Here is a 25,769-nt window from a genome sequence, read left to right on the forward strand (position 1 = left end):
TGATTGATTGATTATTTGTATTTACCAGGCACTGTGCATGGTTTTGCATGCATTTAAATATCACAATTGCTTTGGAGTTTGGTGGTAGCATTATTCACATTTAAAAGATGAAGAAATAAGTCTCAGAGAAGTTGAGTCACTTTTTCAAGGTCTATAGAGCCATTGAATTTCAGAGCCAGACTGGCCCCAGGCCCTTTGCTCTGACTTCCATTTCGTCTGGCTTCCTGAAATAGGTATTATGATCATAGCTGTTTTACAGATGAAGAATGGTAAACAAGATCAGTTAAGTGATTTGTTCAAGGTCATACAGTTATTGGAGAGGAGCCTAAGACTGAGTCCCAGTTTTTCTGATGTTCAGTCTAGTTTTCCTCATTTTTGTTGAGCTCCTGGGGGCAGATAATATAGTAGAATGGTTAAGAGCACAGGCTGTTAGGTGTCATAGAAGGAAGTTACAAATATGGAAACGGAAAAACAAGAATGGTGTTGGACTAGAATTGAAAGTCTTGGTGTGAACTCATATATAAAGGTACACACAGATGTAGTAATGAACATATATGTACTGCTCTCTCTTTCTACACACACACACACACACACACACACACACACACACACACACACACACTTCCTAATTCTTTCCACCTAGAGAGCCAGCCATGAAGCAGCAATGAACACACCTCACAACAGATCTTGGTTTCTAAATATTATTCTTCACTAAAAGGAAGCAGAGATCCTTGGAGAAATGGTTGATGCCTTGGTTGGAGCAGGGGGAGTTCAAGATGAGCCTGAAACAACTTATTGTGCCTATCAGCAAGGAAGTGCTCCAAAAATAATGGTAACATATGAAAAAGACAGAGGACACAAGTTGGAGGGGCTCCCAGTAGGCAAATTGAAGGCAATGTAAGCATCAAAATAAATAATAGTGGTAACACATTATAATCCATTGAATAAAGTAGAAAACCATGAGTCCATGCTGATATAAATAAATAAATGAATGATTTGAAAGTTGATAAGAACTGGAATATTCACATAGCTTCAAAGTACCTCCCTACATAATACTTATAATTTGGGAGGGTACAAAGAGTAACTTTACAACGAAGAAATCTGCTTGATACCATTTCAGTTAAGTGATCAAAGTGAAGATCACCAACATTGCGACAATTGTGTGGCCTCTGACAGCACGCAGTGAGAAGAGCCCAGCATCACATCTGTGATATTCCTCCTAAGGATGCAAAACCTCAATCTAATCACGAGGAAATATTAGACATTTCACCCCCACCCCCAGGGAGGAAACTCTACAAGTATCAAGATCATGAAATTAACAACAGATTGAGAAACTGTTCCAGATGAAAGGCTACCGGTGAGACGTGGCAAGTAAACGCAACACGTGACTTTGAACAGCAGCCTTTTGCTTTAAGGGGCATTATCGGGTGAATTGGTGAAACCTGAATGGGATGTGAGGCTTAGATGGAAGTAGTTTTGAATGGTAAATTCCTGATTTGGGTGGTTGTATTATGGTTATGTAGGAGAATGTCTTGTTTGTCAGAATTATATTCGAATGTATTTCAAGGTGATTGTGGATCAGGTGAACAATTTATTCTCAAATGATTCAGGGCAAAAAAAGTTCTTCGTATTGTACTTGCAACTATTTTTAAGTTTGATATTTTTCAAAATAAAAAGCGATCCTCCCCAGCAATACAAATCTCAAAACAAATAACAATAAAAAGGAACACAGGTATTGTATATAGGAGAGAGTAAAGTAGTTAAAAACATGGGCTCTGGGTTTGAATTCCACCTTTGCCACTTACTGGCTGTGTGAACTTAGGCCTCAATTATTTGTGACTTACTTTTTGGTCTATACAATGGGGGTAATAAAAGCACCAGTGTAGGATTCTTATGGATTTAGAGTTGGCCACCAAGAAGTGCTGAATGTCACGAGGCCTATACTCAGTGAGTAATACTGCCTTCTGTTTTTATTACATGGTAGCTAAAGACATGATTCTCTGTGACTCATTTTCCCCTCAGGGCACATCCAGAGAGGAAGATCTGGTGTACCCCTTCTGACTTGTTCAGCTAGAAATATAAATCAGCTCAAAAACATTTGCTATATGGTCACTCTTATTATTTAGGCAGATAGCAGCAGATCCATAGACTGAGAAAGTTTAAAATAACACAGATATGTTTATAATCTTTGTTATAAACATATAAACTTAGTTTTCATGGGAATTAGGTTTTATTTGACGATACATAATCATTATATACCGTGTTTCCCTGAAAATAAGACCTAGCCGGACAATCAACTCTAATGCATCTTTTGGAACAAAAATATATTAATATAAGACCCGGTATTTCTATTCTATTCTATTCTATTCTATTCTATTCTATTCTATTCTATTCTATTCTATTCTATTCTATTCTATTCTATTCTATTCTATTCTATGAGCCAGTCTTATATTATAGTAAAATAAGACCCGGTCTTATATTAGTTTTTGCTCCAAAAGACTCATTCGAGCTGATTGTCCAGCTAGATCTTATTTTCAGGGACACACGGTAGGACCAAAATATAGTATTAGGAATAATCTAGGAATCAGTATGCAGAAAAAGTAATAATCACTTTGACAAGATGTTTCTTAGCAGTTTAAAAGTATACATGCATGACATATGCCAAAGGATTAAAGTATATCCACTTCCAAGAGTGGCCAATTCAATTAAAAATGGAAATTTAAAAATGGGAATAAAACATTTTGTCTGGTTGGAAACGAAATATAGATAGCATTTTGATGTTCATTCTTTGAATTTATTCATTTTCTGCCCTTTGGATACTTAATGTCAAGTTGCAATAATGTGATACGAGGAGATGAGTTTGGGGGTGGGGAGTAAGGCTAATATTTTGAAAGTTATCTTTTGATGCATATATTTTTAGTCCATCTCCACTAATGAAATTCAGTTCTTTTCCAGCTAGCTTTGGTTGACATGAGAGCAGATGGCCTCTGACAAAGCCTCTTTGCTCTCTCATTTGGCAGTCTTTTAAAATGTTACTTTAAAACATTTTAGAGGTTCACAATGATGGTTGCTAACATGACAAAATGGGCTCCACCCCACCTCAAAGAAAAGAGTGAAAACTCAGCTGGGCTGACCTCTAACCCTGGCCCCAGGATGCCCACTTGAATATGCTCCTGTTCCAAAGTGAAGAGCCACAATGGCTTTTTATTTTTCTCAAAAGCCAGAGAATTTTTGATGCATCTTCAAGATTCCATTTATATCAGTGACATAATGGTGTCAGCTCTTTGAAGGAAGAAAGAACAGGCAGCCACTGGTGTTACATCATTAAGTGCCCAAGAATCAATTACATCCTTGCTGAGACAAGAGGCAATTTCCCCATTTAAACTTCACAGATGTACAAACTGGCAAATTATTGTTGGGTTGTTGCTTCTCTTATTATAATTAACAATTAAAAAACACACATTCTCATGTAATTAGCTGTTTTCTGGCTATTACTGGCTCAGATCGTAGCCAAGACTTTACTTTCAAGGATATGAACTACTAAAAAAGTATTTTAATCAACCTTTTTATATTCAGCCACCAGTGTGGAAACATTTTAGCCCCTTACAATTAAGCCACTGGAAATTTCCAAGCTGATTTGGATTTATAAGAAGCACCTTGTGAAAATCTATCAGTTTCTTTCTTAAAATACCCAGCTCAGAGTTCATTGATTGTCCAATTCTGGAAAACGTGGCAGCAATCTTCTTGCCTTTGCCCCCAACCCACTCCACCTTTTTGCTCTTGTTCATCCCTAAATACATTCTTTTACCTCAATGTAGGGTCATGTTCTTGATATTTTTCAAACACACACATGCATGCAGCATGCATGAGAAACTATTTTTGCTCAAGGTCAACTAGACATTTTTTGATCACCTTTATGTGGACAACCTATTTGAAGCAAGCTAATAATTTAGATAATAAGCAATGAAATGCCTTGTTGAAAAAAAGCACTAGGAATGGAAATTATTAATGGATGTAATAATGGTGTAATAATGGATGACTGTTCATTGTTAGAAGGGCTAACACTTATAGGGTATGTATTATGCGTCAGACACTGTTTTAAGTACTCTTATGCTGTCCACATATTAACTCATTTAATCCTCACAATGACCTTGTGAGGTGGTTTCTATTATAATACCCAGTTTAAGAGGAAAGGGAGGAGCCAAGAGGCTGAGTCATTAGGCCATGTCTGCAGAACTTGTAAGGAGCGGAGTTGGGATTCAAACCCAGGTAGGTGGCTCCAAAGCCCATACCTTCAACCACTACAGTCTACCAGTATCTACAGAAATGATCACTATTAAAGCAAGGTTGATCAATTTTTGTTTTTTGTTTTTTCAAATCCATAAAAATGAAGTAAAAGAGATTTGAAAAGCAACTTGTTCATATCTTGATTGACAATCAACACTGATGAAATTCCTGGGGAATGTTCCATTTGCTTACTTTGTACCAGATTAAAGCATCAAGTGGGTTAAATGTCCAGAAAATATCCATGGAAGTGATGGCAAAACTTACGCTTATGTAATTAATGCATATAACAGATTATTCACGTCACCCTTCTTTGTGGTCTCAAACTCTAAGTCGGTGAAGGAACCACCGTTCTTTGCTACATAATTAAACCTATTATTACTAAAGGCTACGTTTTAGGTATTTAAAAGTATTCTTGAATCTTCTTTCTATTGCATCAAGGAATCTTGTGTAGAGGAGTAAGTGGTCTGTAACAATGACCAAGTAAGGCACTTTTTACCTGTACCCCATCCTTTTAAAAAACAGGGCTTGAGGCAACTCACAATACAAGGTCAAGGAGTTGAACAAGGACAGTGTTGTGTGATGCAAGAGGGGATAAGGTGGGGCGGGGGGGGGGGGGTAGAAAATGAAGATTTCAGAACCTTAGGGCTGGACGGAGGCACTACAACCAAGCCCAGCATTTTGTGCCTAACTGGTACAAGGCAACATGGGTGAAATGTGTCTCGGTGTCATGCGGGGCGGCCTGCAGGGTCTCTGCTTCCGCTCCCCACATAAGAACGCTAGACATGGTGAGGCCGAAAAGGAACACCCACGGAGCCATTGGTAGGGGAGTCATACCACTATGGTCTCACTGGAGGCTGGGTTCACATGACGTGCGACCTGCTGTCTGCTTTGCTGCCAACCGACCGACTCTCCTCTACTCTCCTTCAGTCTCCTCCTCTCTCCTCCACGCTCCTCCTCTCTCCTCGACTTCCCTCCGTAGCCGCGGCAGTTATATTAGTGGCCAATGGCTCAATGGTTACAGCTGACGGCCAACCAGCCACAGCTGACGGCCACCTACTACCCGAACCAGCACCTTTCCACATGAGGCCGAGAGCCTGGAAACTGCTCTCTGGGGCTCTGTCCCCACACTCGGCTTCTGCTATTTCTTCTTGTATCATTGTTCTCTGTGCGCTCCTGGCACTTTATGCTGATGTTTCTCTCAGGCACGTCTCCTGAGGCTCCTTCCCCACAGGGTCTCTTAGTTGGATGTCAGCTCATCTGTTAGAAGCCACAGCTTGATAGCGGCTTGAGAAACTACCTTTCCCAAGAGAGCTGGGGTACAATAAATGAGAGCACTTGGAAAACTTAAAAAGGTGATACAGGTATTTATTTATTATTATTATTATTAATGGGACATTTAAAGCAGTAATACCTTTAAACCAGGGAACTGAATCAAATGGTAGCTCAGGCAGATATGTAGGCTATATGTTTGGATGAGGGGGCCAACTTGGGAGTTTGTAATATGACAGTGTAAAGCAGGCTTTGCCTTGCATTAGGAAGAGAGAAGGAGGGGAGGAGACAGGAAAGGTAGACAAAAGGCAGAGCCGCACGAGCTTATTTGCAGGAGAGGAGTGGAGGGAGAAGTCTATCTCTGCTACCTTTTTAACCACAGTTAGGGAAGTTCATCTTTAGAAGCATTTATTGAGTGCCTACTGTGTGCCAGCACTGTGCTGGATGCCAGAAGTACCATGTGACTCAGACATGTCCCTGCCCTTGAAAAGTTGATGGTCTAGTGAATGACACCAACAGGCAGCTGTCCACACGCAGATACCCACTTAGTGGGAGTCAGGCAGAGGACTGGGAGGAATGGGTTGCACACCTGGATGGAGATGACCCCTGCACAGGGAGATGCAGAGTGTGTGGGGTCCTGGTCATCAGAGATTGTAGGACGAAGCCTCTTCATGAACTGCACCCATGACGGCAGCTAAGCCACAGCCAAGGCCAGAGCCACAGAATGTTCCGTGTTTGTTACCCAGCTGTAGAGACCTTAGAGATCATGTCCTCCAAATCTGTTATTTTATAGATGAGGAAATTGAAGCCCTAAAGATATACTGATTCACTGGGCAGTGAGTGGCAACCTAGAAATAGAAACCAGAGGCTCTGATGCCCTATTCATGACACACTCAGGGCTGAGCCTCAGGGGTGTGGCAGCTATGAAAACGAGCACACACCCAGGGGTTAACATAACACTTCAGGGGTTAATGACTTCTCAGAGCCCTTTGGAGAACAGATTTGGAAAGAGGGTGAAGAGAGATGGCCAGCTGACACCTGGGGTGGGGAGGGCAGGTTGTGGTCACTGAAATCAAGCGTGGCTGCCTCAGTGTGGCTCGGTCATGCAGAGCCATGGGTCTCCCACACATACTTCATCCCTTAGGCTGGCGGGAGAGAGACCTCTTCTGACAAAACAGAAGTGAGTCCTGCAGTCTCGGGGAAGTTCTGAGTGTTAAGCACACTCCTGCATCACTCTTCTCCACAGAGAGGCAGATCCCAAAGGTACAACTGGGGACCGCCCCCACTGCTGCATCAGTGGTGCTCACAGACATGCAGGAAAGGCAGGACTTGGAAGCCCCAGCTGGCCCACATGGGGCCATGCGGAGGAAGCAGGGCAACAACAGCCACGGTGGGGAGTGGGTGCTTGTCAGCAGCGCTCTTTCCACTGAGCCTGGCTCCCAGAGATGGGGCGGGGACAGCTGCATGTGGCCTTCTGCAAAGCATCCTCTTCACTTTCATCAGCTGCACTAAGAACTTCTGACAGGGCTGTTAGTCGCTGACACACCTGGTACCCCCACCCTTCTGCCCAGCCACCTTCCAGGTAGGGGTGGTCATGGGACCCAGTTGGGCCAAATGTATGTAAGCGGATGTCTGTTGGGTAGGGCTTCTAGGAGATTTGCTTTCCTGCTTAAAACAAAAGGGGGCGACCAATTCAAGTGTTACGCCTGCTCTCTTCCCTCTCCTTCCTTCCTAGAGCATGGATGGGGGCAGCTCCTTAGGACCATGACAAGCCAACACAACAAGGCTGATGGGAAGAGCCTGAGACCATCGTCAGCATGGATTTTCTGCACTAGTTCTGAACTGCGTCCTCCAGATTTCTTTATATGTGAGACAAATAAGGCCCTATCTGTTTAAACTGTACAGCCTGGTTTCATAACAAGCAAAAACCTGGATTCACGGCTGTTCCCAACCTGATGCCACAAGACCTTTCCCATCTCGCCTCCTGCCACCTCCCTCCCTTCCCTGGAAGGACTGGTCACCACCCTGCTCTGTGCTCTCGCCTGGTTCTCAGCACTACAGCAGCACAGACAACCATGTATCATTATTGGTTTGCTCAGATTCTTTCAGTTGTCTCCTAACTTGACTCCAAGCCTCCACCTTTGCCTCCCTCCCTGCAGTGTGTTCTCAGGACAGCAGTCAGAGGGGTTCCAGCGCCATCCCTTCCACCCAGTCCTCCACTCACCCTCACTCTGCTTTATTTTTTCCTATAGCCATGATCACCTTCTAACATAATGCATAATATACCTGTTTACTATGCTAACTGCTGCTAATGTTTTACTTCCTCTTGCCGGAATGAAAGCTCCGAGGGCAGGCATTTGTGTCGTGTTTTTGTTCGCTGATTTATTTCAAGTGCCCAGAATAGTGCTTGGAACATAAACCTGTGTTGAGTGTATGAATAAATTGATTCATATAAGATTACTATGGCACCGAGGACCTACTGTGTGCCAAATCTTTTCAGCTCCTGGGACTGTGATAGGAACGAGATACTATCCTAGCCCCGGAAGAGTCACAGTCGAGTAGATTGTTTACCATCCAAGTTACCCCAATTAGATGAGTCTCATTAATAGGCAGAGGGCACTGATCACGTAAAGGAAGAATAAGAATTAAACATTGATTTCTGGAGGGCACCTTTGTTACGATCATATCCGTAATTCATACAGAAAAGGGAAACAGATGGCTTCAGGTTTTGGAGAACTTTACAAAGATGATGTGAAAACCAGCAGGCTGCCCAGGAATCAGTATTTGAAGGGCTCTCTTCCCCCAAGAATGGAGGCCAGCTGGCCAGTCGTGCCCACATTTTATGCTAACTGAAGTCATGTGTCACCTTTTTGACTATGGCTGAGAAATCAGTATCCAAGATATGATCTGATCTGACCAGCAGCTCCCTTGAGAATGAAGTTACAGCCCTGGTAACATTTTTTGAACTTAACAATGAAGGGGAAAATTAAATATAACCCTTGGACCATTCCTTTTCATGTAAACCTAACTGAACTTGATTATCGGATTCAATTTTGATCGTTTGCTCTTGGTTTTATGGAAGGGTGGACAGTTCATGTAATGGCTGCAAAGATTCCCTCCTTTACTTAAATATGTCAGACCAACAAGAGCTCCTCTTGATTTTGACTTTGTGTGTGTCTGTGTGTTTTTCTTTAAGAAATGATCATTTGGTCCTTTTGGGGGGTGTTGTATCCCACAAACAGTATGGAGATTTACTTATTTTATTCAAAACTATTGTAGTGAATCATTTTTATTATGTGTTTCAACTCTGCTTATCTTTGATGGAAAAGTACTTTATAATACTTGATAGGCATTTCAGCACATGAAGAAGATTCATTACCCTGGCAGTTTTTCATTTTCAGATAGAAATGAGCAGAAATTATCCAATTTCTCTTTTTATAATAATGTCCAATACATTTATTGTCCAATTTCACACTGCCCCTGGATTTATAGCATTTGCCAGATTATTCGAGATCTGATATTATAAAAGGTTGTGTGTCTCTTAACCCGATAAGTCCCACGAGGCAGGCATACAGGACAACATGAGGAATACACCTGTTTTACTCTCAAACACACTCCGGAAAGCAATTCATTTATATTCTATTGACTCATTTGTTTCAATCTTGTCCTGCCCTGCCCCAAATCTTGAGGACATGTGCAGAGTCTTGTCAGCAGAAGCTGTCTCTCAGAAAACGTTATTAAAACCAACTGGAAAGTAATGTAAGTGGGGAGGTACATAGAGCTTCACTGGTTTTGAAATTTAGATAGCCGGATAGTCTGCAGCCCCCAGTCTTCATCCAGGTTGCATTCCCACCTGTTCCCTACCTCACTCGAGGGTGAGGAGTCGTGGATGGCCTTAGGGTCAGCCTCTCTTAGCTCTGCCATTACCGGCTGTGAGATTTTGAACAAATAACTTAATTTCTCTTGGTTTCAATTTCCTTGTCTTTAAAATGGGCACAGAAGGTACAAAGTCAAGTATATGGAACATGGTAGCATTACACTATGATTACCCTTGCGCGCGCACACACACCCGCGCACACACACACATACTTAGTTTCCCCTAATTTAAGCAGTGTTTCAAGCTTTCTTCTACTTCCCGCATCTTCTTCAAAGTGGCCTTTCTTGTACAGTGTATGATTCTAGATTGACATGTGGATGCAGTTCTCTGAAAATATACAGAGGGCGCCAAAAAAATGTATACATATTTTAAGAAAGGAAAAAACTGTAATGTATACTGATAACAAAAGATGAATACAAGTCACGTTTGACTTCTACAATCACAAGAAGTGCTCAAAGTGATTACCATCAGTGTCCAGACACTTCTGATTACGGTAAACTACTGCCTGAGCAATGCTGACCAAAGTGTTAACATCTCTTAAAGTGTGGATACATTTTTTCGGCACCCTGGTATTGAGAGTCAGGTGAGGACAGGAAGTAGGGTTGAATTGTGTTTCTTTGGTTTCCTATATAGTGTAACTGCTTTTTAGATATTTAGTGAGTGATGACTTAAAAACAAAAGGAGGGGCAGAGAGAAAGAAAAAAAGAGAAGCCTTATAGGTTATCTTTTTTGCTTATTTGGAAATCCTATGTTTAGCTTTCATTATGCTGGTATCTCATATAGTTCCTCTGAGCTGAAGAAGTCCTCATGAAAAAAACATTCTGTAATTTTCCTTTCCAGCCTCTGTATTGTGCTGTAATTTTCCTTTCCAGTGTTCCATTGCAACTACTAACCACCTTAACCTCTTCTTGCTGGCCCCATCGGTTTGAGGGCACAGGTGGAAAGAAAAATCCTTTCTACTCCTATTTCTATTTTGAGATGTCTTTTCTCTTCTACCTAGCTTGTAAGTGTCCTGAGGACAGAATGCATAACTGATGTGTCTTTACTTTTTAAAGAAGTTTTATCCCCCCGATTATGAACCTAATGCACCTGATTCTCTGAGTGGGAGGAGAGGCATTATAAGTTGATAGTAAGATAATTTGAATGAAATAGCCTTGTATTTTTTGGTGAAAATTTAGCAAAGCCAAGATTTTAAAGTAAGAGTTTCAAGTAACTTTTTTTAAAAAAGTAATAATTTGTTTATTTTGCTCATACTATTAAACTGTTTAGCTTACATATTTCCATTTCCAAATATAATTCTATAGTAAACTCTACTTTCCAAAAAAAATTGCAGACTCATTACAGAAAACTTGGGAAATTGCAGAGTTGGAGCAAGGGAAAATGTTATCACCTTGAGCTCAACATGTTGCCTGATACATTAGACTTTCACTAGATTATCCTGAAGGAATGAATCAATGAAATCAAGTTTTTCAGAGGACATGGGGGTTCAGAGTGAGAGGCCAGGGACATGTAAGCCTGGGGCTGGTTTCCGCAGCAGCCTGTGGACTGGAAGGATTTGAGGACGAACAGAAAGCCTCATTTTGGTCTCTCCTAAGGTTCCCATCTGGAATGCTATTCAGCCTGTAATGGTACATGAGAATCCTTCTCCCTACTTTGCTCAGTCAAATCAATAATACAGCTGGAAGACTAACACAACTATGCACAAAACAGGTGTACTTGGCACTTTTAATACCCTCTCCTCTTTTCGTCCCTGGAGGGATGTACTGGGGCTGGAGGTAGGACCAGGACGAATCCCATAGAGGGAAGTCACAGATATTGACAACAACCCTGTACAATGATTGCTCCAGCTTTGGTCTCTCTAACCAGTCCCCCAGACCCAACCCACACTGCTCATCTTGTTTTTCCTCAAGACAAGTGTAATACAGGGTCTCAACTCCCACTCCCTGCACAAGAATGCAGGATATGGTGAGGCCAAAAAGGAACAATAACGGAGCCACAGACAGGGGAGTCATATCACTATATTCTCGACGGCAGTTGGCCAAAACACAAAAGCAAACATCCCCCAGTACCCCAACAAGGGGTCTTCCTGCACCCCAGTCTCGCTGGCAGCTGGAAGAGACACAGGAAGTAGGATCAACATGATCTGTAATCCACAATCTGCTTGCTAACTGCACTTGCTTGCCACAATCTGCGCTTGTTAGCATAGCCACGGCAGTTATATTAGTGGCTGATGGCTAACTGGTTACAGCTGATGGCCATCTATTACCCAAACCAACACCTTTCCACGTGAGGAAAAGAGCCTAGAAACTGCACTATGGGACTCTGTGCCTACAACAGGTCTTTCCTGTTTACCTCTATGTCATGCGGGGGACCCTGCGGGGTCTCTGGTCCCACTCCCCACACAAGAAGGCAGGATATGGCTATGCCAAAAAGGAACACCTACGGAGCCAGAGGTAGGGAAGTCATACCACTATGGTCTCACTGGAGGCTGGGTTCACACGACGTGCGACCTGCTGTCTGCTTTGCTGCCAACCGACCGACTCTCCTCCACTCTCCTCCACTCTCCTTCAGTCTCCTCCTCTCTCCTCCACTTCCCTCCATAGCCGTGGCAGTTATATTAGTGGCCAATAGCTCAATGGTTACAGCTGATGGCCAACCAGCCACAGCTGATGGCCATCTACTACCCGAACCTGCACCTTTCCACATGAGGCCGAGAGCCTGGAAACTGCTCTCTGGGGCTCTGTCCCCACACTCTATTCTCTCTCTGCCCTTCTCATGCTCTAAGTTCATGTCAATCAGCCCGCACAGCACCTCTCCAGAACCCAGGGCCAGGGAGATGTGGTTGAGAGGCTGCCGGGGGCTCACACTCAGTTTCTGGTGGTAAGAGAACTGGGTGGTGAGCATAGGTTCCAGTCCTACTGCTTCAGGCTCAGAGCACGGACCCCTATCCGGGTATGCCTCTTGGTCAGCCCAGCTACCTCAGAGCCGGACCCCGGCCTGTGCAAATTCATTATGAGAAAACTCAGTATTGGCATGAGGTCATGTTGCCTGTCACTGCTCCAAAACATGTTGCAGCGTTCAGGTGGAAAGTACTATAAATGCAAAGCGGCCTCAGCCTGATCTTGTTCAGCCCATCAGCAAATGGTAGGTGAGTTACTGTCCTATTCCAACGTGCCCCTTCCAATTAGGTCGCATGATTTGTGAATGTCAGAGCAGAAGCAAGGTCCTCTCCCTGGCTTTCTTTGTGGTGCAGATGGAAGAAGAAAGAGTGGACAAGTATGGCTGCTCTGGTTCTTGATCTAATACAGCAAAATAAAACATTTTTTTCTTCGTGGACTATAATTTGTGGCTAATTATGGATGCATTCTGGCAGAGGAACTCCAATCCAGAAGTCAGCTGGTGTGTTTCCCAAGTGATCAACTAGAGAGCAAGCAAATGCTCATCACTGGGAAAAAAGCATCCTCCACTGGGGTGAGCTGACTGCGTCTTCTGCGTTAGCACTGCTCCTCTGCTTGGATGGGGTCTGCCTGCAGCCACGTTCCTCCTACTTGGCCCATCTTTAATGAGTTCACTCAGCCACTCCCTCCCAAATGCCTTCCCCCGCTGCCTGGATTATACGCGCATATAGTCAGGCGCCGAATTAAGTACCCCTGTTACGTCCCATAGCATGTGTGCCATTCATATACGAGTATAGCTCTTACCAGAGTATTCTCATCTCGCATTTGACTCAACCTGTTCTTCCTAGTGGACTCTGAACTCCAAAATGGCAGGATGAGGTCTGCTGTGGTTCCCCACAATTGCTCTAGCCGCGGTAGGTGCCACTTAACAGGTGCTCAATACATTTTTGAATGAAACAATCATAGACTGCTTGTACTGGAAGGGACGCTGAGGCCCCCAGAGGTGACATAATTTGCACAAAGTCACAGTTTTCCTTGAAGCAAATCCTATTTTCCTGATTTCTAGTCCGTCTTTCCTTCTTCCAGTCACTCATGAATCCCTTCCCCTCAGAATCTCACAGACTCGCCCAGACCTGCCCTAGGCCTCAGCTGCAGACTGACTCCAGGATGATACTCAGCGGACACAGGGTGGCTGGGGGAAGGGAAGGCCCAGCAAGAAGCCTTCCATATCCAGCTTCCTCAGACTGTCAACTGCCTTTGAGGCTGGGATACTATATTGAGCTAAAGATGTAAGACTTTAACCCAGAAAACAGCTGATGTCTATTAGAACATTTGAGGCCTGAGGCAGCTCAACAGGCGGAAAAGTAGGTCAAGTTGGGATGGGTGAAAAAGGTGAAAGGGATTAAGTACAAATTGCCAGTTATAAAAATAGTCGTGGGGATGTAAAGTACAGCATAGGGAACATAGTCAATACTATGGTAATAACAATGATGGTATCAGCTGGGGCCAGACCTATCAGGGGTCACTTCACGAAGTATACATGTCCAATAATCACTATGTTGTACACCTGAAACTAATATATTTTATGTCGGCTGTAATTTAAAGATAGAAATTAAAAAAAAAATTCTAGGGGAGATCCTTGGTTAAATGAGGGGAGGCCTGTCATGGTCCCACTGATAGGATCTTGGGGAAACAAGGATTCTCCACCCCCCAGTTGGCCAACTGAATGTGGAAACAAAGAAAGGCCTTTACTTACCAGAAACATCTATTTGGTTCAGGGAAGACAAATAGACCTTAAGAGTGTTCACAAAATAATTTCAATAAATAGCAAGGCTATAAACATAACAGCATAAATAGTACAGAAAGATATAAAGAGCCAGACACACCAGGACACACACTGTCTTTAAGTTAAATGGCTGGGTTCTCTCTTAGGGTCACTAGAAAATTATGGAGGGAAGTTGTTAGCTTGGCAGTTCCTTTTTCAATAGTAAATCAATGGATCCTTCATTTTCACTAAATTGTTTTCCTGCCCTCCAGGGAAAATATGACACAAGCATAATGCAGATTCAGAAAGGAAAGGCCAGGCTGGTACAAAACATTTAATTAAATCCCCTTTTATAAAACAACCTTCCTTAACTTGACAAATGGATGAAGCAAAATGTGCTTATACAGGCAAAACAATTAAGCAGGTGTATAACAGTTATAACTAGCGTGGATCAACTGCAGGTGGTAATTCATCCTACCACCTGTCATGTGTGTGCCGGCGAGCGAGCAAGGGGCCAGGAAAGCCCAGTGGCTTCAGAGTGACAATTCTTCACTTCCCTAATAGAGCAGAGCTTTATGAGGGAGCTGGCAGTGCCCAAGGTTCTGTGTTTAAGGATCAGAATGAAGATGGGTTCTAACCAGTATCCCATGTATGCATGTGCACGTGCATGTATGTGCGTGGGCATTGTAAGGGCTGGGAGAGGAGTGCAGAGAGTTCTACAAAAGGACACTCCCATGGTCTGCCCGCAGCCATCTCTGCCTTTCAGGCTGGGAAACTGGCTACTCCAGTCATCTGAAACCTATATCTGAGATTTACAAACACCTGGGGAACTTTTTAAAAACACAGATCCTCAGCCCCACTCTGGACAGTAGAAGCAGTCACCTGAGGAAGAATCAGAACACTATTTTACAAAACTCTCAGCCTGGAATGACCTGTCAGGGTTTGGGGTCCTGTGATCTGTCCAGCACCTGCCTTGACAGCTGAGGAAACCAAGGGTGGGAGGTGCTCAAGCCATGTGGTTTTTGAACCCGAGATCAGTGGAGCCCGATCTGCAGTGACTGGCTCGGGGCACCGCAGCCCCCTAAGCTGCCTCCAGAGCCACAACCCACCACCTTTAGGACGGTCAGTGCTGGAAGCCTTGGGTTCATCTGACTGCGGACAGTCACACCCCTGGCTGAACTCAGGACTCCTACAATAAGAGTTACTGCTACAATAAGATGTTGCTTCCTATGTTCTTACTAAGGCGCATTCATTTGTTGATTTGTCATTTACACAATTGTTCAATTTGTACAGCATTAAGCTAGTGTATTGCCCACTCTGTGCTACCCACAGCTGCAAGTGATGGAGATATAAAAGTGAACGAGCAGTGTCTCTGCTCTGAGGAGTCACATAGCCTAAGAGGAGTGACAGCAGAATGACACACAATTATAGGAACTGATCACACGTGAGGCACCATTAGGAGCCTTATCTATTTAGTTAACCCCCCGCAATAACCGCATGCAGTAGGAGCTCTTGTCCCCATTTTGAAGATGACAAAACAGTTACAGAAAGGTGAAATATCTTGCCTCCAGTCACACAGCTAAGGAGATTCAGTTTTAGGACCCTGGTAGTTGAGCCTCTGCGCACACCTTTCTAGCCACAACCTCACATTGCTCCTGGCTAAGCTTGCTGTAGCTTCAGAGGTCAGTGAACGTACAGGGAGCAAGAGGCAGTTCTCTGTGGGATCAGGAAAGGTTCATGGGGAAAATTCAGCCCAACTCAGCACCAGGTGGAAGGTGGAGTAGGAAGAACTGGGGCAAGAAAGGCAGCCTGGGCTGTGGGGGATTTCAGGAGCAAAGGCTGGAGGGATCTCACAGCGGGTTACCTATCACACCTTGGCTTGTGGAGTCATGTAGCTTTCACAAATGTGTAACCTGTCTCTTCAGTCAGGGACCAAATTTGGGGACCATGCCACTGTGGACCCTGAGAAAGATGATACATACAGAAAAGAGCTCCTGGTGTCTAACTGTGCTCAAATTTAAAAGGTGAACCTAGCAGCCGTTTCTGAACAGGGGCCTCTCACAAAAGCCTCACTTCAGGGAGCAGCCGGCACTGACCTGCCTGCCTGCACTGTGGTCCTGCCATCTGAGCCAGCCCTTGTAAAGGAGTTCCTGGAAGTGTGTTTCAACCAGCAGGACTGAGGCTTTCCTGTCCAATCGAAGCTGTACACCCATATCCCCATGAGCATCTTTACCGACCAACCAGAGTGATTCCATTCTGACCAATCAGGAGAGTGCCTTTTGGACCAATCAAACTGAGGATTTAGGATTTGCATGAGGACAGGCCAATCAGGGAGCAGGGGCTTCTGGCTATATAAATCAGCATTCCCTTGGTTCAGAAAATGTACTTTCCCTTTCCAATGAAGATTGCGTTTCCCTGGCTGGAGGGGAAGTATCAAATAATTGAAGGTGCAACACCAAAGACATCTCGCCAGACTACAGTGAAGAAGAGCAGGCAGGGCAGGGCAGAGCGGAGGAGACCAGACTGAGGTGGAGCAGAGGTGCCTAGCCAGAGAGGGGCCTGGCCCCAGGGCTGCTTTGCAGCTGTGCTGTTCCACAGTTGTGCTGATTCATAATTGAGCTGTAACACTACTGAGGTGTTGGACAGCCGTGCTGTTCTGCAGTCATGCTGTGTGACAATTGAGCTGTTTGCACTTCCTAAAGTTTCTTCACCGCATCCGCATCCCAAATTGGGGGTTTCTGTTGACATTGAATTAGCACCAATGATCATCGGTTGACACTATTCTCGGTGTCCCTCACCTCCTCATTCTCCAGGGCACCCAATAAATACGAGGTGAATAAAAAGAGGGGGTGCGGCAGAGAACACAGGGCCTTGAGCTCTGAAAAGAGGAGGCTAAGAGGTCTTTTATGGGCCCTGGTAGGTGGGGAAGAAGCGGTTCAGAGGGATGTGTGGCCACCAGGAGAGAATAGAAGCTGGTCTTGATAGGAGCAGAGATGGCCCTTGTAAAGCTCTGAAACCTTCATCTGACTTTAAGGTTCAGAGGCAAACTTAGTGTGAAATTCAGCCCACCCCTGACATGTGGGCTTTCCAGGGCAGCAGAAGTCGCCTAACCAAGTGGCAGTGTGTTCATCCTCACTCATTTAAGCTACATTCAAACTGCGCTTACAGCAGGAAATAGACAATTAAGATGGAATGAACAGTGCAAGAAACAAGGGCAACACAAGCTGATGATATATGTATCAGCTGAGAATGTATTTGACTTTTGTTTGTTATTTTCCTCTGCAGGGGAGACCCACCTAAGGATTTTACAAACTCTGAAAACATGGCAATTTCATAACGTTTCCCATAGGAAATCAAAAGATCCTTTAAGCATTCTAATGATTTATTTAATCACCGCTATGCTAATGCTGCTTGAATTCTGGGAGGTTTCCCCATTGTTTATTGTTGGCAGAGTAGGGACATACCCCTTTCAGTACACGGAGCTATTTATGAAATGAGTCCTAGGAACGTGAAAGAATTTGACAAAGGCCTCAGTAAGCCTGTGCTTCCCAAGGCACTGAACATAGCAATTCTCTTTCTTTGATGTGAAATTCCAGAAAGATCACAGAGGACTTTATGGTAGAAAACCGCTTGAACAGTGCATCCCCCAAAAGAGATCACTGGCAGAATTGAAGCTGTTTAAATATTTTCATATAGAAGAGGCTTTAAAATAAGCCTGGCATAAGTTTTGTGGGTTGTTATTCTACAGAGCTCAGTGCAGAATTATAGATTTAAAGGTGTTTTGGGAACCGTATTTACTGAGTTGAGGCCAGCTCCATTTTTTGCTGTCAGGAAGTCCATTCTTGTGCTGTACCCTTTCAGACGGGCCTGCTCTTCGCTAGAATCTTACTTTGCTAATATCAATAGTCTTATTTATATAGATTTGTCTTTTACCTTTCTCTTTTTCCCATCTTCCCTCCCTTCCATCCAAACTCACACATCTGAAGTCTCACTTTCTCAGGGCCCTATTCTCTATTTGCCCAAGTGGCAAAGGTGACTGACAATCTCATCTGTATTCATGAGTGAGTGGGATGAGCTGGGATCCATTTCAGTTTTCCACCCAACCCCTTCCTCCAGTTTGTGGTAGAATATCTTTTTAATAGGTGCTCTTTGGAGTTTTAAAGGCTATTTCAGGCCACATGAAAATGGGTGTGGAGCTATGCCAGGGAAAGTGGGAAGTATATTTTTAAATAAGGTGGGACCCTCACAGAAAACCTCAGATGAACACTTTTAGCATCAAACTACTGTGTCATTCCTGCTGTGTCAGATATCTTAGCATACATTCACAGCAGCTTTCTTAGTAGCTGTTGGTCTCTGCACTTTCATAAAGGACCCGAAGGTTATTCAAAGGCATCCTGGCCGGTAAACGTGTGTCTCTCCCAAGCATTTAGGACAACCCAAGACTGCTATTGCAAATTTCTTATGAGCCGATATCTGCACTTTGTTTTTTTTTTTGGGGGGGCGGCGGTGAGGGTAGTGGAGAAAACCTTCTCTTCTTTTAATGCAGAGTTGTGTTGAAGTGTTTATTGTGTGCCACAAATGGGCTGTACAGAAAGGAAGACTTTTCCATGCCAGCCTCTCTGGGGGCCTCTTTCACAGAGCTCCGCACCTCAGCCTTGTATTCTCAGCTTGGATATATGTGAACTGTTCTTATATAAATATAAAGAAAAAAATATAAAGAACACTTCATTTATTCATTCACTCATCCACCCACCCATCCATTGACCCCATCCATCCATCCATTATTTTATGGAATCCAGCCACTCGTCATTTCCTTGAACAGAATGTTCCAGTGGTTTGCCATCACCCTCATGAGAAATCCAGTTCCTTGCCAGCGCTAACAAGCTCCTGCATAACCGAGCCCTTGCCTATCTCTCCTGTACCTCTGCACCTTTCTCACTCCACTCGGCCACTCAGGCTTTGTTGTGTTCCTTCAAGATCTTTTCTGCTCACTATTCCTCCTGCTCGGAACCTTCTTCACTGAGACACTCCATTCAGGTCTCTCATCAAAAGTTACTTTCTCAAAAAGTTTTTCTTTCTAAAATAAAGAGCCCTTCCAAGCGTCCCCTTCCCCCACTTTACTTTTTATCCAAACACTTACTAAAATCATCACCATATAAGAGCATAGATACTTATTTGTTTTCTGTCTGTAACTCTTCCTACAATGTAAGCTCCAGGAAGGTGTGATCTTAGTTGTTTCTCCTCTCTCTCTCCAGTGCCTACGGAAACACCTAATGATAGTATTTGTTGAATAAATGAGTGAATGTCTGATATAAGTACTATGTTATCCTCATTTTACAGATGAGGTCATTGAGGCTTAGGTGACTTGTATAGAAAATGGTGGATGCAGCATCCAATCTAGTTCTAAATCCAGAAATCCAGGTCCAATGCTCTTTAAACCCTAAACTCAACTGCATGATACTGCCAGACTATTTGTTGGGGCCCCAAAGACAAATGGGGTGCAGTTACTGCCCTCTACAAGTTCCCAGAGTAACAGAGGGGGCCAGAAAGTAGATAGATAATTATATTAAGAGGAGTCAGTACCTGGATAAAGCCATAGAGAATGGGATGTTTAACTCTGTATGAATCAAATTGGGATAGAAAATATTTTCTAGTCAAAAGGGAGAGGTCGTTTTAGGAAGGCAAAACGACATGTTATGAAAGCACTGTGGTGTTAAGTGCTTGGGTGTTGAGCACCCTGACTAGCTTGGCCTTGCCAGAGTGGGAGAGGGTGGGAGGGTGGAGAGGGAGCCAGGGAGGCAGTCAGGCTGGCATGATGGAACTCCACCCCTGAATCTGATGTAGACCAAGATGGATATGCAGTGACAACAAGGTGGACTTCCAACAGAAGAGTTTCTGAAAGGAGTCAATATATTGTTACAGAGTAAGTAGCATCTCAGTGGAGATGGGCCCCATTTCAATACAATGGAGAATACGGTTTCAGCTCCCCAGTTCACAATGTTCACCAAGCTCTCCAGCCTTAAAAGTAGGACAGTCACAGCACTACCAGCTTACGTAAATTGCTTGCTACCCATGCACACGCTAGCTTCCAACATCCAAGTTTCACGTAACCTTTATCAACATGGGAAAGGGAAATGAGACTAACAGAGGATTGCTTAGGTGTGGACAAGATGGGGGCACGCAGTGTTGTGTAAGCTCTGTGGGTCTCTGGGGCCCGGTGGGTGGGAGCCGTGGATGAAGGACAAACATTTTCCTGCTTCAGTTGAAAGAATGTTCTCTGAGGTTCCAATTCTTTGATTGTTTCCAGTACTTAAACACGATCAACTGCCATTTAGGCCATGTAAGTATAACTAAGGATTCCAGTTACAGCCTCTGGGAAGGAAAGAGGTTTTTGAATCCCCTGGAACATTTTCTGGCTCAATAGACACGTGAAAGCACGGTGCACACAAGCCACCCCTGTGGGTGAACAGAGTAGGGCAGAGGTGGGGAGGGATGGAAAATGACATTTTGAGGCAAGATTAAGGGTAATTTGCATCACCACATGCTTTCCCTATGTTTCTCAAATCACCACAAATGTTCCCGGACTATTTACATGTGTGCCTGTTAAACTGATGAGGTGAACATTGTTTTAAGGTTTTAAGCATAATAGTGTTTTAAGGTGTAACCTCATTTGCTGCTCTTTTGATTGATGCTTTGTAAAGTTTTATCTATTTTAATTACTGTTTTAATGTGCTGCTTGTACTCTGAGGTGCTTCTGTGAAGGGTAGCATTCTAAGAAATGAAGAACTAGATAAACAAATCAATCCACAGGGGAGGAATTGCATTAGTCTAAATGAATATTTTTTTTATTTGCCTGGTGTTGAGTGTTAATGAGCAATAGTCTATCTTTCAAGGGTAAAGACCGAGGGGTGGTGTCCAAGGTCAGATATGGAGCATAGGTAGAACTGGGACTGGAAGGCAATATTCCCAAGGGTTCTCTTAGTTTCCAGTGACTGGAATTGACGCTATCAGGTTTAAGTTTGACCTATGTTCTCAACAAATCTTTAAAAGTAACAATAGCTCTAAAGAAAGCAAAAGTATGTATTTTCCACTTAAGTCTAATAGCAATTGAATTGTAGTTCTCTTAGCCAGGAAACAAATCCCATAGATCCAGCTCTTAAACTGAGTCATGTTACCCTTAGTCACACACTCGATTGCATTTCTGGCCTTAACAAAGTAGGAAATGGATGGTAGGCTTGGAGTTTCCTGACTTGAAGTAGGTGCTGTAATGACATATGCCCTTCCACTTCCCCCATGGCCACACCAAGCATTTTATTTCCGAATTTAAGCACAGGCAAGGTCAAAACAATAGATGAAATTTCATAAAACAGTAGTAATTATGCCAAAACGATTTTACTGACTTCCTAAAAACACTTTGGAATCAGCTCCAACTGTGTTTATAAATGAAAAAGGAAATGAAGCTCAACACCCCAGCCGCAAAATTCTTTGGTCCTGAATTGGCCAGATGCTTAGATTTCCTGTACGCAAACAGGGTGAAATGTGAGGCCAGCCAATCGTAAACTAAGGTTCTGGCCTCCCAGATCTTCATGGTCAAAGATGTCAATGAAGTTGCCAGGTTTACACAAGGTCCTGATGCAATTCTTAGTATGAAGAAACCCAGGTAGATGGAAGCAACCAGCCCAGGCGTCTAGAGCCCTTGGAGCAAATGTGGCTCATGGAGTAAAAAAGAAAGCAACTTTATCACACCTTCGTCCCCCACACCCCAACATACACACACACACACACACACACACACACACCTCTGCTCCTATAGACTTTCTCTGTGAAGCTGGATCCTATGACTTTTTATGACTCCTAGATAGTTTATAAGGGAATCCTCTGGTCACTTGTAATCACATCAATAGTCTCAGCTCAGTAATAACTGTTCAGTCACATGTAATAATACCAGAATATGAATTTCCTTCAAAGTGAGTCCTCTCCACTAGCTTGGGCCTGCTGCAAGGGGCCAAGTTTTCTTTTCATTCTTCTGTTATTCCCCACTCTATTCCTACTTGCTATCTTAGGTTAGGGAACAGGAGAAGGAGGAAACGTAAATGGGCAAGAAAGGTTTCGTTTCCCTGGTGTAACTATGGCATGATTTCCCTTTGGCTGTGCGGTACATTGGAAGCTGACGGGTATTTGTGAGGGCTCTTCAGAGGCCCATCCCCCGCTGGGCTCTCTGTGGTTCTCTGATGTGGATTGTGTGCTCCATCCACCTGTCCCTGGGCTCCTGAACTGTAGAGCCCCAGCTTTCTCCTGCTGTGCTCTCCTTGCCTCTCCAGGTGACATCCCAGGGCAAGGTCTGAGAATTCCACACAGCTTTCTCCAGTACATTATGCATGTCCATCAGAAGGAAACACACTCTTAGATATGCTCTGGGTGGGATGTATCAACTTCCCAAACTGTGGGTCTCACTCTGTTGTGGCAGGCTGCTTTGGCCAGCTTCTGACCTTTAGATTTCTCTGAGGAGTCAGGCAGCAGATCTACCCTGAGGTCTCTCAATGTTCTGGGGACACACATGAAGCTTGGAATGGTTTCACTGAGCCCTCTGCCTTGAGCTGAAGATGAGGGACAGCCTCATCTGTGTTATCCCTTTCTCGTAAGAGATGGGACTCACCGATTTACTTCGACCAATGGAATGTGAGTACACATGATACACACCATGGCCAAACACAAGCTTTTAAAGATTTGGGGAGTTTCAGCCCCTTTGCTCCTGTTCTCCGCTATGAAAGAAGAGCATGTTCCAGATAGTCTGGGTCTTAAAAGGAGAAAACAGATCACCGAGCCCCAGCCGACCAGCAGCCAAGCAGTGTCAAGCCAAGCTGAGCTGCAGATGAGTAGAGCCCAGTGGGGTCAGGTAGACCTGGCCAACCCCTAGCCTTTCCATAATCTAAATAAGAAACATGTCTTTGTGGTTGCAGATCATTGAGGTATTAGGGCTGTTTTCTCTGCAGCAAAAACTGACTTATATGCTAGCCAAGTAGTGGCCATGGAGGGATTAGAAAATCAGGGAATGTGTGTCCTAGAATCCAAGTGAAGAAAGGGTTTCAAGTAAGAAGAGGATGGATTGAGTTAAATGCTGATAGTCCGATAAAGATGAAAGTGAGGCTCGACCGTTGGATTTAGCAGCATGGAGGAGAGCATCAAGACTAATAAGAACAGTTTTGGTAAAATGATGGAAGCACTGTTTGATCAGAGTGGGTTCAAGAGAGTGAGAGGAGAGGATTTGTAGACACTGTGAGTCAAAAACTCTTTTGAGGAATTTTGCTATAAAAGACAATAGAGAACGAGGCTGGAGCTGCAGGGGGAAACATGGGCAAGAAACATTTTTTTCTGTTTTGTTTGTTTTCTATTTTTATTTAAGATGAAAACATTTGAACTAAGTTTTTAAATTATTCAGTGAGGAGGACAAAATGATGATATGGGAAAGAAGAGAGACAAATGTTGGAGTAATGTTTTCCAATAAGTGAGAGAGTGTGTGACTAATGCAGAAATAGAAGGATGGGCCTTAACTGGAGCAATACCAGTTTGTCCCTTGTAATATGATGGAAGGTGGGATTCAGGGAGGTAGGGGGAACTTGTGAAAGTTATGTTCTGATTGTTTCTATCCTCTTAGTGAATTGGGAAGATCATCATCTGAAATAAAAAGCTGGGGAAGAGGTGAGGAGGGATTGAGGAGAGGAGGGAACATATGATGAACGTGGCTAGCAGAATGGGGTTGTGAATGGGCCTTAGGATGAGTGAGGGACAAGCCCCAAGGCCCTGACTTCCTGCGGCGTGCCAGGCATCCCTTGGAAGTCTCAGAGTCTAAGACTGAGAGCTATCATTCAGATACGTGAGTGGCCCATAAATTACTTCTGTGAGGTGTGATCAGTCAGGAAGGGAAGCATGGGAACCAATGTGGGAGAGAAAAGCAGGAATAACCTATTATAGCTGAGGGCACGTGCTGCTGATGAGACAAAGTTCTCAGAGAAATGACCGATTCCTAGTTGGAGGCAGAAAGGCGAAACAGGAGTGATCCAGGTAACAAGGGGAAAAGGTCACCCTGGTAGACAGAGAAGCCTATGCTAAGAAGGTAGTGCGGCATGTTTGGGGGAAATAAAAGTATTTCTATATGGATGAGATAGGGGTATATGTATGACCCAGTGGGTCCCGGAGATACACGTGTTGAAGGATCAGCAACATTCTGCCTCCCCATTTCCATGTGATGTGTATCATACTTGAAACTACCTACGTATCCCCCCTAAGCCCCACCTATTGCAAAAAACACTTGGCAGAAGCCATAATTACAATGTTGTTATTTATTATTATAGCAGGTCTTAGAAGTTATGGGACACAATGAACAACCCAATGAGAAATTAATTGTAAGATGTAAACATAGGCCAGTTTTCCATTTCACCTCCGTATCCTTCTGAGTTACACAGACTGAGGATTTGGCTCAGTGACTGAAAAAAAAAAGCCCTAGCTAAATGTTTGTGTTGAAAATTGGAGGCAGAAATATTAAGTAAAACAAAAAATCAAAACTATACTACCAATATACATCAATAGCTTTACAAAACACATTTACTTCTACAGTTATTGCCAACAGAAAAATTCTCTGGAAACTATTGCCTCAAAGTTTACCTTGAAAAAAGGAAACCACACAAGTCCTAGTTTGTAAATGCCCTGTGTGACTTTTGTTTAACATGGTTTCCAGTTAATACTCCCTACGGTGCCCCTGCTAACTTCCTACTAAAGTGCTTTTGAAGGCACATAAAAGGCAAACAACCCCAATACCACTGAAAACCCAAAGTAATGAACAAGCTAGCGTTAAAATCTCCTAGGAGTTTCCAATAATCATAGGAGTGATAGAGCTATTCTGAGAAAAGCAACCAGTGGCCTCTCCCTACCCCACCTCACAGAATAAAGCCTCCTTGCTTGTCTGTAAGACAGCAGAAACACACTTTGTTCTTAGCCCCACTATCTGCCCCAATTTAGAGAATTGCAAGCAACCAAAAAATCTATCGCAAAAAGTCAGAGCGAAAAGGTAGACGATGGAGTTGAAGGTGTTGTGTGAGTTACACAAAGGCAGGGACTTCTGTTTCTTCTATTTTGTGCTCTGTCCAATGGCTGACATAGAGTAGAAGCTCAGTAAATCTTTGTTGAATGAATGAAGGAAAGGATGGGGGACAGCGGTTGGTATTTGCAATAGCGCGTTGCATTATGGGGGATATATGTCCCATAATTAAAGAGGTGGCTGAGGGTAGAGGTGAGGAGATGCAGTAGAGAGTGCTGCCCTGGTCCAGAGTTCCGGAAAACTAAGCTGTGTAGGCAACAGAAGATTCTACACACGTAGGGCACAGCTTCAAACACGTTTGTTTGCTTGATCCTAGGGCCTCGGTTATAAATGTTACAAATTGACTTGCTAGCTATGGCTCCAAGAAAGCAAAGTGATGAGCACCCAGATGGGCATTGAAAGGAGTCAGGGGCGTCCACACACCTCTCTGTTGGCAAGCATCAGGTATGGAAAGATTTCTCTGTGTTCAGATACTAGCAAAGAAAATTAGCACAGAACTTATCAAGGTGTCCAATAGAACAAGGAAAAAGGAACATCTCCTGAAGACCTATAAGAAATGAGTTTCTGGAATCAGGACAA

General features: G+C 43.7%; 1 protein-coding gene across 3 annotated transcripts in view; it reads right to left on the reverse strand.

The window, feature by feature from the left end:
• The window catches only part of SLC9A9 (solute carrier family 9 member A9), a 530,083-nt gene that overhangs the window by 120,099 nt on the left and 384,215 nt on the right, over nucleotides 1-25,769 (reverse strand). Inside the window, exon 14 of one of the 3 annotated variants that reach the window (XM_033090169.1) lies at nucleotides 9,654-9,760. The exons of the other annotated variants lie outside the window; for them this stretch is intronic. Within the exon in view, the coding sequence (XP_032946060.1) occupies nucleotides 9,703-9,760 (58 nt within the window). The 3' untranslated portion in view covers nucleotides 9,654-9,702. Of the gene's footprint in view, nucleotides 1-9,653; nucleotides 9,761-25,769 lie in introns of those variants that run through there. 3 annotated transcript variants of the gene reach the window in all.

This window comes from Rhinolophus ferrumequinum, chromosome 2 (assembly GCF_004115265.2).
Source record: "Rhinolophus ferrumequinum isolate MPI-CBG mRhiFer1 chromosome 2, mRhiFer1_v1.p, whole genome shotgun sequence".
NCBI lineage: Eukaryota > Metazoa > Chordata > Mammalia > Chiroptera > Rhinolophidae > Rhinolophus > Rhinolophus ferrumequinum.